This window comes from Xiphophorus hellerii, chromosome 22 (assembly GCF_003331165.1).
Source record: "Xiphophorus hellerii strain 12219 chromosome 22, Xiphophorus_hellerii-4.1, whole genome shotgun sequence".
In the NCBI taxonomy this organism is placed as follows: domain Eukaryota; kingdom Metazoa; phylum Chordata; class Actinopteri; order Cyprinodontiformes; family Poeciliidae; genus Xiphophorus; species Xiphophorus hellerii.
The window spans coordinates 7,206,204-7,222,755 of record NC_045693.1 but is presented as its reverse complement, the minus strand read 5'-3'; the positions used below and the strand labels follow the sequence as shown (position 1 = coordinate 7,222,755).

The window sequence follows — 16,552 nt, the reverse complement described above, 5'->3', positions numbered from 1 at the left end:
TGTAGAGACCAGAATGTTGCTAGTAGCTGTGTTTCCATAACAAATATCCACAAAACTTTGTCAAGATTCCACTAATGCTGAAAAAACACAATTTTCCAATTGCAGTGTTTCCATTTAAAAAGGAACGCAATTAAAATCACACTTAAGTAAGTTTGTTCATGTGATAAGTCATTAAAAAACATGCAGTGCTATCATCCTCCTACCACTTCCTGTTGTCTTCCTCATCATTTCTACCAGTAATAATTGTAAAAGTAAAAGTATTTCTGTTGCAGTTTTGCAAAATACTGCCAGAAAAAAATACCCTTATTCCAGCGCAACAACTTTTTACAGAAAAATGTGATTTTTTTTGTAAATGGTCGAGTTTCCATTAAGCAAATTTACTCTTTATTTATTCTATTTTAAGGTAAATGGAAACGCAGTTAGTCTAAAGCTAATAAATCACCAACTTATATAAGAATATGTCACCACACAATAAAAATACAGTTTTTATTGAAACTTTCTGAGAGAGTGCAACACCAAGTGTAAAAATGTTTGAAGCCTGTGAATCCTTTTGTGAAGCATTGGACTCTGCAGTAAAAGTGCAAAATGTAACATAACAAAATGTGACATTAAATTATAAAAAAAATATATAATAATTTTTACAGTGAAGAATCGGTTAGATTGAAGAAAAATGAAGGCAGCGTTGGAGATTCTTGAAGTAAATCCACAACAACGTCCACGACAACATGTTGAACACGTCGACCGTTACCTGAAGCACTTTGCCCTGAGGACTTTCTTCAAAGAGCAAGTGCTGCTGGTAGAGCGGCTCCAGGGTCTTGCGTGCAATCTTGGTTTTCTTTTTGGCTTTACATGTTCCGTTTTCCAGCAGGTAGACCTTGACATAAGGAGCTGGGCAGAATGAAACAAGAAAAAGGAAAAGGAAGTCAGGAGGGAGAAAAGATGAGCAGAGGTAAGCTGCATTAGACTGAATTTTAGAGTTATTGTTACCTGGGAGGGACTTGGAGCCCGGTTTAGAGGTAAGGCCTCGCGCCCTGATCACCTCGACCTCCAGCTGACCTTTCTTATCCATCAACCCGATCTGAACATCACCTGTTGAGGAGTGGCAGACACAAACGCTTCCAAAAACTGTTTATGAAGTCACGTCAGTAAGACTCTCTTGGTGACCCTCTTGCTGCAGTCAGACCCGTGACTCACCCATTGCAGGTGTTGCCAGCGTTTGGCGGCCAACCAGCTGACCGGGACCCAATCCGTCCAGGAAGTCGCTGAACTGGCTGTCGGCTCCCAATCGCATCCCTGAGAAGATCAAACTGAAACATGCAAACAGGATTTATCCACCAGGTCCGACTGTCAAGCACGACATTTTAATGATTCAAATTCAAAGTTTACTACAAATTTATGGCAGATTTTTATACAGCAGTCAGGATTTAAACATGGAACCTGAGAAGAAGCAAAGAAGAAAGGACACAAGGATAAAAAGGAGGTAGGACAACAGGAAAGAAGGGAATGAAACAAGGAAAGAAAAAAGGAAGAATGAATAAAGGAAATGAGGATAGAGGGACGGTCAGAGAAGAGGGAAAAGACAAGAAAGGAAAATACAAAAAAATCAAGACTTAAGAACACATGGGAGGATCAAAGAGAACAACAACAATGGATGCAAGGAAAGATGACATGAAGACAAAAGGACAGAAAAATTAAGGAGGGAGGGAGGGGTAAAAGGAGGGAACTGACAAGAAAAAAACAAGTAAATAAAGACAAGTAAGGGAGAAACGAAAGAAAAGGAATGTAGGAAGAAAGGAAGGAAGTAAATAAGAAAAAAAGGAAGGAAAAGAGAAGGAAAGAAATAAAGAAAGGAAGGAAGGAAATATGGAAGGCAATATGAGGAAAAGAGGAACAGAAGGAAGAAAGGATCAACAAAAGGAAAGATACAGAATCTAGAAAAGGGGAGGTGTTTAAAGTCCAGAACAAAATAATTTTCCTGATAAATAATTTCTTCTCCAGACTAATACTGGAGTCAAATTTATTTATTTTTCCAGGTTGTGTCAGAAAAGTCAGAAAAAGTTCAGAAATTTCTATCAGAATTTTCAAAAACTGAAATAAAATTTTCCAGATTGTGAAAACGCTGTGAGGAGGAAGACAAGCGCCTCACTTCACTAAACTATGTCCACAAACTGGCATAGAAACGTAGAAAATATTGCTACTTGGTGTGTGTGTGTGGATGCGCGCGGGGGCATGTGGGTGTGTGTGTGTGTGGGGGTGTCTGAACGTACTTCCCCTCAGAACTGTAGCTGTTCATGCTGCCATCAGTGGACTCCCTGCTGGCCTGGCGGTTCATGGCTGATCCTCCTCGGGGAAACTCCACCGCCATCCCCGTCTCCACGCTCCTCTGGATGGTGCTGCTGCCCGCCTTGCTGACCTTCTTCCCCGTCGGCGCCTCTGTGGCAAACACAGAGAGAAGCTATTAATCCAGGAGCGTCTTTACACCAAGACTCGCATCAGTTATCAGGCCTCTGGCCACATCCGGCCAACACCAAACCAAACCAAACCCATTTCCACCCAGCAGAAACCCAACAGAGGTTTAGGCATTAACGGCGCCAACAGAGTTTTTTTTTTTTATGACTTTATTGCAGAAATGCATTTGAAAAAGCCTGATAACTTGAGGCTGAGCTTATCTTCAGGCAGACCAGCCCATGCAAAAAGATTTCCCCTGGTGACCTCACCAACATCTCAACAAATATCAAAAAATTAAATTATTAACACAGAAAAAGTCTTTGAATCATTTCCTTCTTCCCTTTCGTTAATTTTATTGATGAGGTCACTGAATGGAGATTTAAAAAAAAAAAAAAACTAAAACAGGGGCCCAGTCATTCTAGATGAATGCTTAGCAGGAATAAATAAATAAAGGGGTGAAAAAAAATAAAAACTGTTGGGGAAAAAAAGTACATTTTAAAAAGGCTGCTTTCAAGTCTCTCGGATTTAGTTGGTATTTCACACCAAAAAGATCAGATTGAGTTGATTCAGGTTTAACTCTTGTACAGAACGTTGCAAAGGTATTTACACCCTGTGACCTTTGTCATTTTTTTCCATTAAAACCACAAACATTAATGTATGCTATTGGGTTTTTATGTGGTAGACAAAAACAAAGTAAAGAAAAATTATTGATCCATTCATTTTCTATACCTACTTATTTAAACTGGGTCAATGAGAGAGAGGTGGGATACTCCCTGGACACAAGTTTTTAAAAAGTAAATCCTTGCAAAATTGAAAATTCCACTTTACATTTATATACTATTTGTGTTTTGTCTGCCACATAAAATCTCAAACTGAAGTGTGGTCATGACAAAAGATGAGAAAGATCAACGGGTGTGAATACTTTTAAAAGACACTGGAGAACAGAACGGAGATGCGAGAGGAGGGTGGGGTAAGGGAACGTGCCAGAGACAGAGACCAGGAAGTTCTTTCTAACTACATATCAGCTTCCGCAAGTGCTCAATGTTCCCATGACTATCTTTGTTTACACCAGGTTAATAACGCTAAGTCAATAGCTTATAACACCCACACTGAAAAAACACAAAATCTTAGTTATTTGGGTCTAGTTTCTAGTGCAAACATCTTAATAAACTTGAAATAAGACAAAACTAACTTAAAAGTAACTCTTTAACTAGAGGCTTGTTTTAGGTCAATATTTCCTTAATATTGATGAAGAAGTACTTGCTCTAATATGCAGATTACTTCACTCATAAGACATATTGCCCTTGTATATTGTGCTAAAAAGTTACTTGTAAGTTAGTTTTGTCTTATTTCAAGTGTACTAAGATATTTGCACTAGAAACTACACCAAAGCTTGGTAAGATTTTGTGTTTTTGCAGTGCATTACCAGGAAGTCTCAGAAAAAATGCTTTTATTTCAATTTCTAAATGTCCATTGCATGCACCATGGTAGCATGCTGTATTTATGATGATCTTATAAACTCCAAGTTCCCATAAACATCATCCCATCTCAGCTACTACTTCTACTCAACTATTTCTAAACTTCCTATGGTTGGACTTCCTTCCTTTTGCTTTACCTTTCTGTCTGTCCGCCGCCTTACCCGCTGCCTCTGAAATAACACAGAACAACAACAAGAGCAATAAACAACAACACTTCCACAGTTTTTGTGAGTTTTTTTAATGCGTCCTCATGATTTGGTGACCATTCTCATCATCCTCTAATTGACAAAAAATAATGCTTTAAAGACAGGAGAATAACTTTAAAGTTAGAATTTAATTTTTAAAACCTTAACCTGGAGCTGTGTCATTTTGTGAAGTCTGATTGGTTGCTTGGAAATCAATTATGTCCATTTGTGCAAAACTAGATTGCTTCTCTGGAGCTAGCGACAGTTTCAGGTCAAATTTTATTATTACTCATTATAGGCATTGATGTCATATAAATTTTTAGTGATTTATTGTAGAACTAGAGAATTGGTAGTGCAAGTTTCAATTTATTTTAGATTTAGATACAAATTATTACAGACTCAAATATACATCTATCCTCCTTTTATGTTCCTTTAAAAGTTGTCCTTCAAACACATTCTTAACCTAATAGCTTCTACTTACTACAGTTGTTTGCATTGATCATCTTTGAATCTCCATTTGTTTAAAAATGGCCTCAAAAAAACTTCTACAAATCAACGATTGTCCTTAGATTTGTACCAAGTTCTTCAAATGTTCACATTGTCCTGCAGCTGCACTCAATCCTGCTCCTTGGCAAGTCGAATTAAAACAAGGAGATGAAAACTGGAGAACCATCATTTCCATCTCCTGATTTGTTTTTCGTCTCACCTGTCGGGCTGAGCTGTGAAGTACTCCGGCTCCGTCTCGACGGCAGGATGGCAACGACCCGTTGGCTCAGACTGGAGCGCCGTTTCTTGATCCCGCTGCCCAGACTCCCCAGGGCCGTGTCCGACTGGCTACCGTCGGCGTGCTCCATGCCGTAGATCTCACCGCTCACGCTGGTGCTCTTCAGCATGTGGCGGCCCGATGCACGAATAGCTCGACTGGTGGGCGACATTTCAGAAACAGTCAGGGTTCATACACCTTGGCCAACTAAATTCAACTTTGGAAATAAAAGCAATACAAATGAACTGAAAATGACAGTTTCAATTCACTATTATATAATATCATTTATTACTCTTATTGATAATATCTTGTGATGGTAATTTTATATTCTGCAGCAGGGAGAAAGTAAATAAGATCTAGCAAAATGTTATGTTTCAAAATGTCCCTCTAACACACAACCTATACCATCTGACTGGTCTGAGAACAAAACATTAATTTAAAAAAAAAAAAATCCCGCAATTTTGGTAATATTGTTTAACATGAAACATAAGCCAACATTTATTTCAGTTACACAAATCAATAAGCTATTGAGCCACAAGGAATAATCAATATTCATTACAGTAAAACAATCAAAACAAATCGTGTTAAGGTAAAGTACCTTCCTGCTCAAATTAAAAGCTTAAACAAATATACAAAGAAAAAAACACTCTAGAAAATGTTGTCTCTAAGTTTTCTGACTTTTAGCAAATAGAAATAATTGTGGTAATTGCATCAGACCTAAAACAAAAAAAAGTTTAGTCTGAATTAACTTCAGACAGCGAGAAAAAAAAAAAAAAATTCATTTTTCGTCAACTGTAAATAAAACTTTCCAAATTTGGGATTTAAATCAAATATTACATTGTACTTTATTACAAACTGTACAGTTTGAGTAGGAAGCACTCATAAGGACTGTACACAGAAATCAATCACTTTATAAACAGTGAAAACACCTGATTGAAATTAAAGGATTAAAGTCAAGTCAAACTTTATTTATATAGCACATTTACAACAGCCTCAGCTGACCAGGTTGTTTCACAACAAACACAAAAAAAGGATCAAATTAAAAATCAAATTAAAAATACCAAAAACTAATAACATGAATAAAAACCAAAACAATACTTAATTTCTGCTGCTGCATTTTTCTTCCCCCTCTACATTTTCTCTTTAATTGGTGTTGAATAGATGAGAATAGATGTGTTTTCAGTCTGGACTTAAACTGACCGAGAAAGCTTAAATAGGAGACTGTTCCTCAGTCTGGGTGGATTTCAAGCACCTGTTCAAACCTTGGTTAGAGCTTTACTGATGGCCAAGTATGTCGGTGTGTGTACGCGTACCTGAAACGTCCCCGGGGTCTCTCTGACTGGATGGACATGTAGCTGGTGCTACTGATGCGAGAGGCACTGCTGGTTCGAGAGATGGCTGACACGTCACTGACATCACTGTCTGAGGACTTATGGGATACATTTTCACTGCTCCTCCTCTGGTCCTTGTAGAGCTGAAGGATGAACACGTTAGAGGAGACAAATAAATATTCCAAACCTCAGATTCAAGGGGAAAAGTGATGTTAAATTGTGGCAATTCTGATCTGACACAACTGACGTAAAGGCAGGATTTAGTTTTTAAAAAAAGCTCTTTTAGCTTGATACAAGAACTTAAATTAGGATAGAAACCCTTTCTCTAAACTCCGTAGAGATCAACTATGCTGTTGTAAAAGCTAAACCTTTAATCAGACGACAATATTAGATATTAGATATTTTTTAATGGCAGGGGTGTTTAAAGTGCGATCCTGGGGCCATTTGCAAAATAATTTTGAGAAGCAATCAACCCCAATTCAAGAAGGGAATTAATTTGTTTTTTTCAACTCAGGTGTTTACTGCACATAAACGTAAAAAATATTTATAAGGTGCAGTTTTCACTGGTCTTTCAAAAAAAAGGAATTTCCAAACTAAAAAAAATTCATCTTTTATGAACCGTAATTTGTTTTTTTTAAATCAAATTTTCTTTGGCAGTAAACAAGATTATATTTCTTAAACTTGGCTTAAAAGCAAGCAATAGCTAATAGTTGTTTGTGACAAAAAGTTTGGACACAACAAATTTAAGGCAAAATATAAGGCTGATTATCAACATAAACTATCATAATTTAAAGTAGCCAACAGGCCTGCCACATTCAGAGGTACCTCTGCATGAACATTTAACCTACAGCCAATTTTCACTTTGAAAATAGCAGCCATTTTTAATACAGCAGGCATGAAAGTGATTTATTCTATACACATAGAATACATCTATGGAGATGCTACTTCCATTTACACCTGCACTATTTTCCACTGAGCCTCAGGCCAAACAGAATTCCGGCAGCAGTGGCACCCCATAGAATATACAGGGAATGACAGAAGTCACATCTCTGTATCTCAATTTGCAATTAAAATGAATGAGTCTACCGACAGTGGCTTGGATTGTTATTCAAAATGTAAGAAAATCTAAGCTGGGCTGCAAACAGAAGCATTTAAACTTTTTCCCATTTTACACAAATCAGCACCTCCCCATCGACTCCTTTGCCATATAGCTACCGTTTAGGATCTCAGGATGCTAGCTGTGTGGAATACGAGAATATCGTAACACCTACAGTGAAGCGCAACAAAATAGAAACTACTGACCTCTCGTTTGTTCTTGAGGGCTCGGTCCAGGTCCTGTTGGCTTGAGGTGGTGGCAGCTGAAACCCGGTTAGAATGAACCCTCATCTGGAGCTGACGAACACGCTCCTCTGCTACCAGGGCTGCATGGGCAGAAAACACAAACAAATTATTAACTTCTATTGAACTATACAGTTCAACGTTATCGTTTTCTTACACTTCTTAACTTTTTAAAAACATTATAAAGTTATGATAAAAATTACATCTTAGGAAGAAATGTAATGTTTAAATGCAAGAATTGAGATAAAACTAAATATGAGTGAAATCTGTGTTTCTGCAGTACTCTGTGCCTTTTTTGTCTTCTGTATACACATTTAGTCACCCTGTTCAAATGTCGCAGCAGTTCAGTACTTCAAGCAAACAAAAAGAAGGCTCGTCAGAACTGAACAAATACCATTTACCTCAGAGTTAATGTTACACATTTAGAGTAACAAGCATTTTGGATTGCTTGCTTTGATATTGAAAAATTACTCATTACATTTCACAATCATAGACGTTTTGAAATGTTCAGCTGCTCTGTACTGTTTAGATCTATGTGGACTAGTATTTTTTCTGAACCTGTCTTGCTTTAATGTTATTCAATGAAATGTCTTTAAAATGCTACCATTAAAGATATGAGTCACCTAAAGAAAAATAGAGCACAAATGCACAGCAAAGAAGCTGCAAGATTTATCTTGTTTAAAACTCTTAGCATTTTTTATGGGGAGGTGACGTTGACGCTGCAGGAGTATTGATAATCCTTGAACTTTTCCAAATTTTTCCACCTTTTTGGAAAGTATTTAAGGCATAGCATTCCAAATGAGTGAATATTTGCAAAAATAAATAAATAAACTTTTTTGATCATCATATTCTCATCAAAAATAAACCACGATTTAATTCTTTTATACATGTTTGGTGAACTTAAAAGTTTATCACAGGCCATGTTAGGGGTGCAGCAAGCATATGGAAGTAGGTGCTTGGATCAGATGAGACCAAAATGAAGCTTTTTACCGGACAGAAAACTAAAACTGAGCAAACCACACCAATGGTTTTCTTTGGTCAAACTAAGAGATATTGCAGCGCGTCTTTTCTAGTACCTTGATCTACAGAGCTGCTCTGGGGTGGAAGCTGTGGCAGCTGCCTCACTCTCCGTGCCGCCGAGGCTGCCGCCGCCGAGGAAAGAGATGCACCACCGTGCAAATGGCCCCTAACATAAAGCCACACGAGAGTCACAGCAGACAGGGAGACAAAGGAAGAGTAGAAGAATGAATGATAAAAAGGAGGAAAAGTTGTGGAAAAGTTATGCAGTCTGGGCAGAGGAGTAGCAGAACAATTCAATCAGCAGAAAACTAGATAAAAATCCCAACAAAGCAACTGCAGGTAATAGACAAAAAAAAAACAAACAAGAAAAACACACTTTTATCAACACCATCATCTTCACAATGGAAAAGGTGAAGCTTGTTCACGAGTTGGGGGGAGAAACAACACCAAAACATTTACAAAACCAGACACACAAACAAAAATGTCCACAAAAAGACAGAAGAACAGCAGCAGCAACATCCAGCCCCTCGTTGGGAAATTTCAGACCAGTTCTCTTTCAGATAACACCGTCTCCGCTCACAGCAGGCCAACCGGGCCTCAAGAACCTCGCAGTGTGACGGCGGCCAGCACTGTGGCTCAAACTCTACGGTCAATCAGTAGTGCACAATCACACAAATGCCATACAAACCCTGCAATCTTTAAGCAGCAGCATGCAAAACAAGAATGGAACGGAGAAAAAGAAGAAGAAAAAATAATAATGCTTAAAAATGTTGAATGAGATCATATGTAAACTTTTGTAGTGAGGTTTAACAATAGCCACACAGTGACATACACAGTACTCAAGAGAGTTTACATTAAAAAGCCTAAGTCTCCTAAAATTACACTTTGTACTCAATCCGTGAGGTTTTATGGGAATGCTTTGAATGAGCAATAAAAAGTAAAGACATATGTTTTGTTGAAATGACAAAAATAGGTGAAAAGAAGATGAAATTTTAAACCAGGCTCTTACATGCTACATTTGACAACACCATAATTTTCTCAACTTAAATATTCTGACTGCATAGACAATCTTCGTGCATTTTTTTTCTTCATTTAAGCTCAGTCTTGCACTCCATGCTTTTTACAGAACGTTCAAAAACTTTGGCTGCTTTTTCACCAAATTTCCGTCTGGTGTCTGTTGCCAGAAAAACATTTTAACTTTCACCTGCAACTGATTCAGGCATGAAAAAAATAAATCATTGTTGCATTTCCACATAACACACAAAAGGATATAAATCTCAAATAGTTTCAAAGAGTTTTCTCGAACACAAGGTAATGCCTTGTTGCTGAAATGTGTCATACAAATAAACTTCATTGATTGAATACATGACACAAGAAATTTTTAGATTTCTATATAATATAGCTTGTTGTATTTTACTTGAATTGCCCATAAATAAAGACAGTAGACATCTAGAGGAAAACTTAGACTGGGCCAACCTTCAGCTGTCTGACTCATGGCTTCATATTTACCTCTAAAATACTCTTCTATGACGCTGTGCATTACAACTGAACATCTCTACTTAGGTCTCATCTACAAAGACCCTTATTGCAGAAGTTATCTGGTTCATTCTGATGCAACTTTTCAAACCTAAGTTGTGCTGCCATATTGTCTTTAAAGAAAAAGGTTTTCTCCATCAGTTCTTCCAAACAAGTCAAACATGTTCAGTGGATTTAATTTGAAGCTTTTACTTTTTTCTCAGCACTACACGGTCTAATCCTGACGTAAATATAATGGGATGTCCACTTGGCAGCTTTCTTAGATATTTTTCCACTTTTTTATTGATCCTTTGGGATCAACAATGTATCTTTGAATTTGAAGAATCTTGGAAACAGCTTCTAAAATGCTACAAGCTCGTCCAGCAGAAGCAAGTCAGTAACTCAATGCAATCTGCTGGATTTCCTTAGAAAACCTTTTAACCAACTTCAATAATGAATTGAACTTCACTGTTTAACATCTAGGATCAAAGTTAAATGTATGTAATTGACAATATATATGTTGCATAATCAAGTTTAATTTCCTTTTTTTTGTAAAGTGGCTTGAAATTATATTAGTTGCAAATTGGCATTGAAGTGAATAAACTGAAATGATTTACTAGTTAAATAAACCAGCAGTACAGGTTTGACATCTGAACTTATACAGGTCACCACTTCCACTCAGAAAAGACAGAAACTGTCCCAGCAACCTTCAGAAGTTGCTTGTTTCAAACTGGTGGTGCTGTTGGGGGGGTGAGCTCGTCCCGTCTCTAAGCATTTCTGACATGTGCTGAGTCCACAGTACATGTCTTACCTGCCGCTGTCAGACCGCTTCCTGCCAAGAGTCTGACATTCAGGGGCTTCCAGGGTCCGAGGCTGCCTGGGGAATGGCCGACGAGCAAAGGAAACAACACAAAAAAAGAATAAAAACATGAACGGATGGATGTGTGGATGGGAGAAAGATTTAAAGGTCTGTCCAGCCTGAAGCAGAGACATGTTGTGATGGATTGTGTGTTGGAAGGAATAAAGTTGTCACATAATCATGTTTCATCTGAGTTTGTGTGTATACGTGCATGCTCATCGGTGTGAGTACCTCTTCTTTGTACTGAGTTGAATTAAAGTCTCTTGAGAGGGAAGTAGCATCCATATTCTCCAATCATGGACATGAAGACGACAAGGATGATGTACGTGGCACCACACACAAAAACACAATCACACTTATGATATGAATTATGGATGTCACATAATCTCTGAGCACAAAGGCTTGGAAAAAAAGCTAAGCAAAAAGAAACCAAAAAAATAAATAAATAAATAAATAAATAAATAACAGCGACATTCTCAAAGATTGAGAGGAGCAGACGAGAACACAGAAGCTGCAAATTCCCAGAACTGAAAAAGTGGACTGTGGGAAGCAAACGCAGCGGGAAAGCGCACACCACAATCAGCTCCAGCGACGCCAAGATAAAAGCGGCACGGAAAGTCGTGAAGCAAAGAGAGAAAGTCAAAAGAAAACTAAAAACGACAATAATCAAAGGCTTCTGCTGCTTCTACTCATCCAACTACAAACTGAAGAACAACACCGGCACATTAGTCTGCACAAACATCCCTTCCCAAATTATGAGAAGCACTTTCTAACTAAAAGAAAGATTAGCACTCATCTGTGCCTGGAGAGGCACAATGAGTTCAGCATTATGTTGCAAGTTCATACAGACTGCGCTGAGTTCGGCTATCACCTCACAGTCTACAGGAGTTCAAAAGTACAAAGAGTAGCTTGCAAATGTATCTTGTATCTGTCTTCTTCATCAATGGAAGAAGATACAAATTAGATCTGGAGCTTACTTATCAATTTTTAGAATGCATTGTCAAGTTATTGTGGACTAAATGTTGTGGCATCATCTGTCTTTTCAACAGAGTGACTGTTGGATGGTTCGGGAGCTGCCTGACAACACAACCCTCCAACTTTTGATGCCACCACTTTTGCCCACCGTTATCTAAATGTGCCAGACCCTTGCCAATTCAATTGTGTAAAATATTACATCCAAATCAGATCATTCATTCCAGGTGATTAACATTTTTTTCCGTTTAAGATAATGAACTAATTTGGACAGAAAAAGCATTAGATTATTTTTCCAAAAGAATATTTACCCCAAAGACTGAATGTGCAGTTAATTAATTGCTGCTATATTGTACTTTATGTATGGGATACAAGATAAAGTCACTCGCTACACGTTTATCAGAAAAGACAAATTCAGAAAAACATCTGGAAAGGTTTACTACAAGCTATTCACAGAGACATCAGTTCTTAGCAAAGGATTGGAGCAAACATCATGTAGAGCTTGACATCTGCCTGAACCCACTAAGGCCAACTGAACCAAAGAGATCTACATCCACTTTTAGCAAAAACAAATTGCGTTTAAAACATTTAAAAGAAAAAAAACTACACAAAGTTATAGTTCTGAGAAAAGGAAGGTAAAACCAATATTTTTACCCCTTTAATGAAATTAAACAGAAAACCTTTTTAATCGTTTGGGTCATTCTGGTATCAGATTTTTAAGGCACAAGTCAAGCTCCGAAAGGAAGGAGAGGAGCGTCCACAAGAGGCTACCTGTCATCTTCAGGGGAAGCATGTTGGATAAGAATCCTGGGACTCGCTGGACGTCTTCGAGGCAGGGATTGGGAGAAAGATTTTCTACATATACACATACAAAATATGTCATACAACATCAGAGTGCAAAGCTATTCTATCATCAATAATAAAAAAAATCTTGATTTGTGACATGGCTGCCAACAGGTTTGAGACTCAATGCAACCAGCAGAACAAAGAGGCCTAGTGTTCACAGGTTTTTTGGGGGGGTTCATCAGAAGGTTTTTAAATACTGCAGAAAAAACATTCAAGACACTTTAAAAACGAAGACATAAAATGAACGTTAAATGTTAGTGCTCCATGGGAAGCATGAAAACAGTGAAGGATAGTGAGCCACAAGTCTTTTAATGTTATCTGAAATGTAAGCAATGTGTGACAAAGTGAGATAAAACCAATCCTATATTCTCGACAAAGCATGATAATGTTAGGAAAGGTTATGTTGACATTAGGAGGGAATGAAGCTCAGCTAACAGCATGTCAACCAACTCAGAACAAGACTGCATCTGAACCTCATTTCTATGCAGTTTTTAAAACAGGTGAAATGTCATGTAGGTGCAGCTGCTTGTTATTTTATATGTATATCAACGCAACTAACAGCTCAGAAAACAGTTATGTAGTTTAACAGTTTTGAAACCTAACCAAGCCAACCACTGAATTGTATTTCTAAAAGTTACAGCAGTGGGAAAAATAAAGAACACCCCATGAATCAAAAGCTTGTGCAAATACAGTACATTTAGCACCAATAGCTTGAAGTGGTCACATTGTTGATGTCTCTTTCTTCTTTGTGACTTTGCTTCAGTATGTTGAGATTAGTCTTACTCTCCACAAATCTCTTAAGGCCTTACCATAGCATGTCAACCAGGTGGAGCTCTGAACACTGATCAAGTAGTTGCCATTGCAACAACTTAATTATTTTGTGTTGTAGATATGCTGTTGTTTTTAGGGATCCTTGTACTGTTAATGACCGAAGTTTGGGCCAAACTTACACTACTGGACACATTTGACGCTGTAAAACTCTGCTATACATAGCGGTCCAAATGACTGCAAAGTATTATTGTTGTACACCAAGCCTGTATTACCGTCCTTCCTCTACCATGCTTGAGAGTTGGTATGAGGTGTTCGTGATGATTCGGGGTAGATTCTTCCAAACGTGCATTATGGGCAAGCATACAATGTTCAATGACATTGTTCCAGAAGTTCTGTGGATTATTCAGATGCAAAATTGCAAAATTAAACATGCTCCATTTTTTTTAAATAGTCACACTTGTTTAGTGTTCTACTCACTGTCCTGTCAACTTTTAACACCCAACTATGGCCTGTAGAGTGTGAGGTTGAGCTCTTAGTCTTTTTGTGGCCATTACTGGAACAATAGTGGCTACGCTGGAATGAGTTCATCCTATAATCGGTTTCCAGTTCGGACTCTGACTACGTCTGCCTCGGTCACTGTGTCCTTGGGCAAGCCACTTCACCTGCTTTGCCTGCTGGTGGTGGCCAGAGGGTCCGGTGGCTTGGTACATGGCAGCTTTGCCTCTGTCAGACTGCCCCAATGGAGCTGTGGCTATCATAAAGCTTACCACCATTAGCGTGTGAATGTGTGGATTAATGGATGGATGAGAATGTCCAGGGAACGTTTGGGGTTCCCTGGACTAGATGCAGCGCTGTACAAGTACAGGCCATTTAGCATTATTCTGAGCACTAAACCATCTACACTTGAAGAGAATTTGCTCAAGTATTTGTTCCTGAGAAACCTGGCAATGGTCTTAAATGTTTCCCCCTCCTGTATAATCCTCTTGATGTGATAAGATCATATTATCACATCAAGATTGATGTGCAGCAACAGTTGAATCTCTCATCATCTTGGCATTGTGGTAACACACCTGTATGCTCCAGACCACCCTATTTTTACAGAGTAGTCACACATGCTGATAAAACATTATTCAAGTTAATTTGGATGGCAGAACAGATTTTTTTTTTCCACTCAAACTATATGGAAGCAACAAGGATATCCAAAGTTTTCCCATTGCTGTACTCTCTACAACTTAATATGCAACTTCAAGAATTGAGTCAATGTGCAAGAACTGCAAGAGAAATACAGAGGTGCCGAAAGAGTTAGGTAAGTGATAAAGGGGAAAATCTACAAATAATGTGTAGGATTTACAGCGAGGAGGGGACTACAGAAAGCAGGAGAAACTAAAGGGTACTACAAGGATGGGGTGGGAGCAGAGGCTGGTACCTTTCAGTCTCTGGTGAGGGGGCATGATTGTCTGGAGTGAGACAGTTGGCGCTAGCACTCTTAACCCTGTCCAGAGATGGCTGGAGATCACTAGATGCACCACAGCAAAACATGCCATCCAATGGAAGAAGAGAAGGAGAAAGGAAGAGGATACAAAAGGACAGGACAGAAACAAACAGAAAGAGAAACAATGGACAAACAGAAAAAGGTTTTTCAAAGAAAGTTTGGTTACATTCCAAAATGTTAAAGCTAAAGAGTGACTGGAAGGGATAAGGATGGGAGCGTGCCTAAATTCTGATGAAGTAAAGCTGGGAAAAATGTCACTTGTCGTGATAATTATTACGTTTGTGTCTTACCAAATTTTTAAAGAAGCTCAAGATGGAGCACCATATTGCTCAGACCACCTTTGGTTTTATTGCAGCTCAGCTTTTGTCATGCATGAAGCGAAAAACTAGTAGCAAAACATGCAAACTATTCTACTGTACCAAGGTGGCTGTGGAGATACTCACGCCAAAGTTTATACACAGCCTTCTGGCTCCTCCTACTCTGGGTAGGTAGGAGTTGCCCATTTTACAAAGACGCACAAATGCAATGAGGTGCAAGGATATGACGCAGTTTCAGTGAAATCATCAGATAAACAGCTACTCACCAAGTGTACAAATTAAGTTTAACTGGAACAGCTAGTCAGAATGGTCTTACAAGAAAAAACATTCTGTTAAGAGAACTTCTAATGCAAAGTTTGGGTTTAAATTACACAAGTAGAGCCAATTCACCAGATTTCAGTGTTGACCATTTGTGATTTTTACAGTTACTTTATAAATATCTATTCAACTCAGTATGCCACATAAAGTTTGGGACAAGCCAAGATTTTCTATGATCCTGATATTTACATATTCTAAATGTCCAAGCTAGCCCAGTAATCTATATTTTATAGAAAATGCATTCAAAAGGGAAAACCTAAGAATCCCAACTCAACAGCTTGTAAAAACAATAAATAACTGTTCTCTACATTGTTTTACTAGTTTCTGATACTGTTGTGATGGACTTTTTGCTTTATAGCTAAATGAGATTTGTGGAATATCTAAAGTTAACTTGGTACATGGGAAATTGGAAATTATCATTATTTATTGGTCTTGTTCATTTAAAGTACAAAGACCAGCACTGGATCGACCTACCTGCGAGTCTGTTTGAAGATACCATTGAACAAAAGCGTCACCTCAAATTAATAAATTACTGAATCTAACAGATTTTCTAATGTGAGCATGCATGCAACAGATTAAAATATGCAATGGAGGAAAGAGTGTAAAAGGTGAGACAGTTGACAGGTGAAACATTAAAAAAGTGTTTTGTATTGCATATGACACAACTGATGCAGAGTAAAATGTTTTACAGCAAGGAAAGGTAAGTACTCTACAAGTAAAAGTTTTTTTTTAATATTTCTGTTGGGCCTATTGATATAAAAATTCACACCAGATGTCTGTAGGAACACAAGTAGCACATATATAGATAGAACTAAAAAACAACTAGCCCATTGAGTAAGTTATGTTTGTTTATTTTCTTTCTCTAATACCAGTTTCCTTGGCTTTGTCTTTAGGTTTCT

General features: G+C 38.0%; 1 protein-coding gene across 24 annotated transcripts in view; it reads right to left on the bottom strand.

Moving 5' to 3' along the window:
* Positions 1-16,552, bottom strand: part of rims1a (regulating synaptic membrane exocytosis 1a) — a 98,213-nt gene that overhangs the window by 4,523 nt on the left and 77,138 nt on the right. For 13 of the 24 annotated variants that reach the window (XM_032552989.1, XM_032552998.1, XM_032552990.1 and 10 more), the window contains 13 exons: positions 14,953-15,042; positions 12,681-12,764; positions 11,169-11,225; positions 10,890-10,955; positions 8,620-8,729; positions 7,508-7,626; positions 6,188-6,348; positions 4,818-5,032; positions 4,064-4,096; positions 2,268-2,433; positions 1,195-1,307; positions 988-1,089; positions 749-888 (listed from right to left, as the gene is read on the bottom strand). In XM_032552989.1, coding sequence (XP_032408880.1) covers positions 749-888; positions 988-1,089; positions 1,195-1,307; positions 2,268-2,433; positions 4,064-4,096; positions 4,818-5,032; positions 6,188-6,348; positions 7,508-7,626; positions 8,620-8,729; positions 10,890-10,955; positions 11,169-11,225; positions 12,681-12,764; positions 14,953-15,042 — 1,456 coding nt within the window. The remainder of the gene's footprint in view (positions 1-748; positions 889-987; positions 1,090-1,194; positions 1,308-2,267; positions 2,434-4,063; positions 4,097-4,817; positions 5,033-6,187; positions 6,349-7,507; positions 7,627-8,619; positions 8,730-10,889; positions 10,956-11,168; positions 11,226-12,680; positions 12,765-14,952; positions 15,043-16,552) is intronic. The other 11 variants (XM_032552994.1, XM_032553010.1, XM_032553002.1 and 8 more) reach the window with 9 other exon arrangements.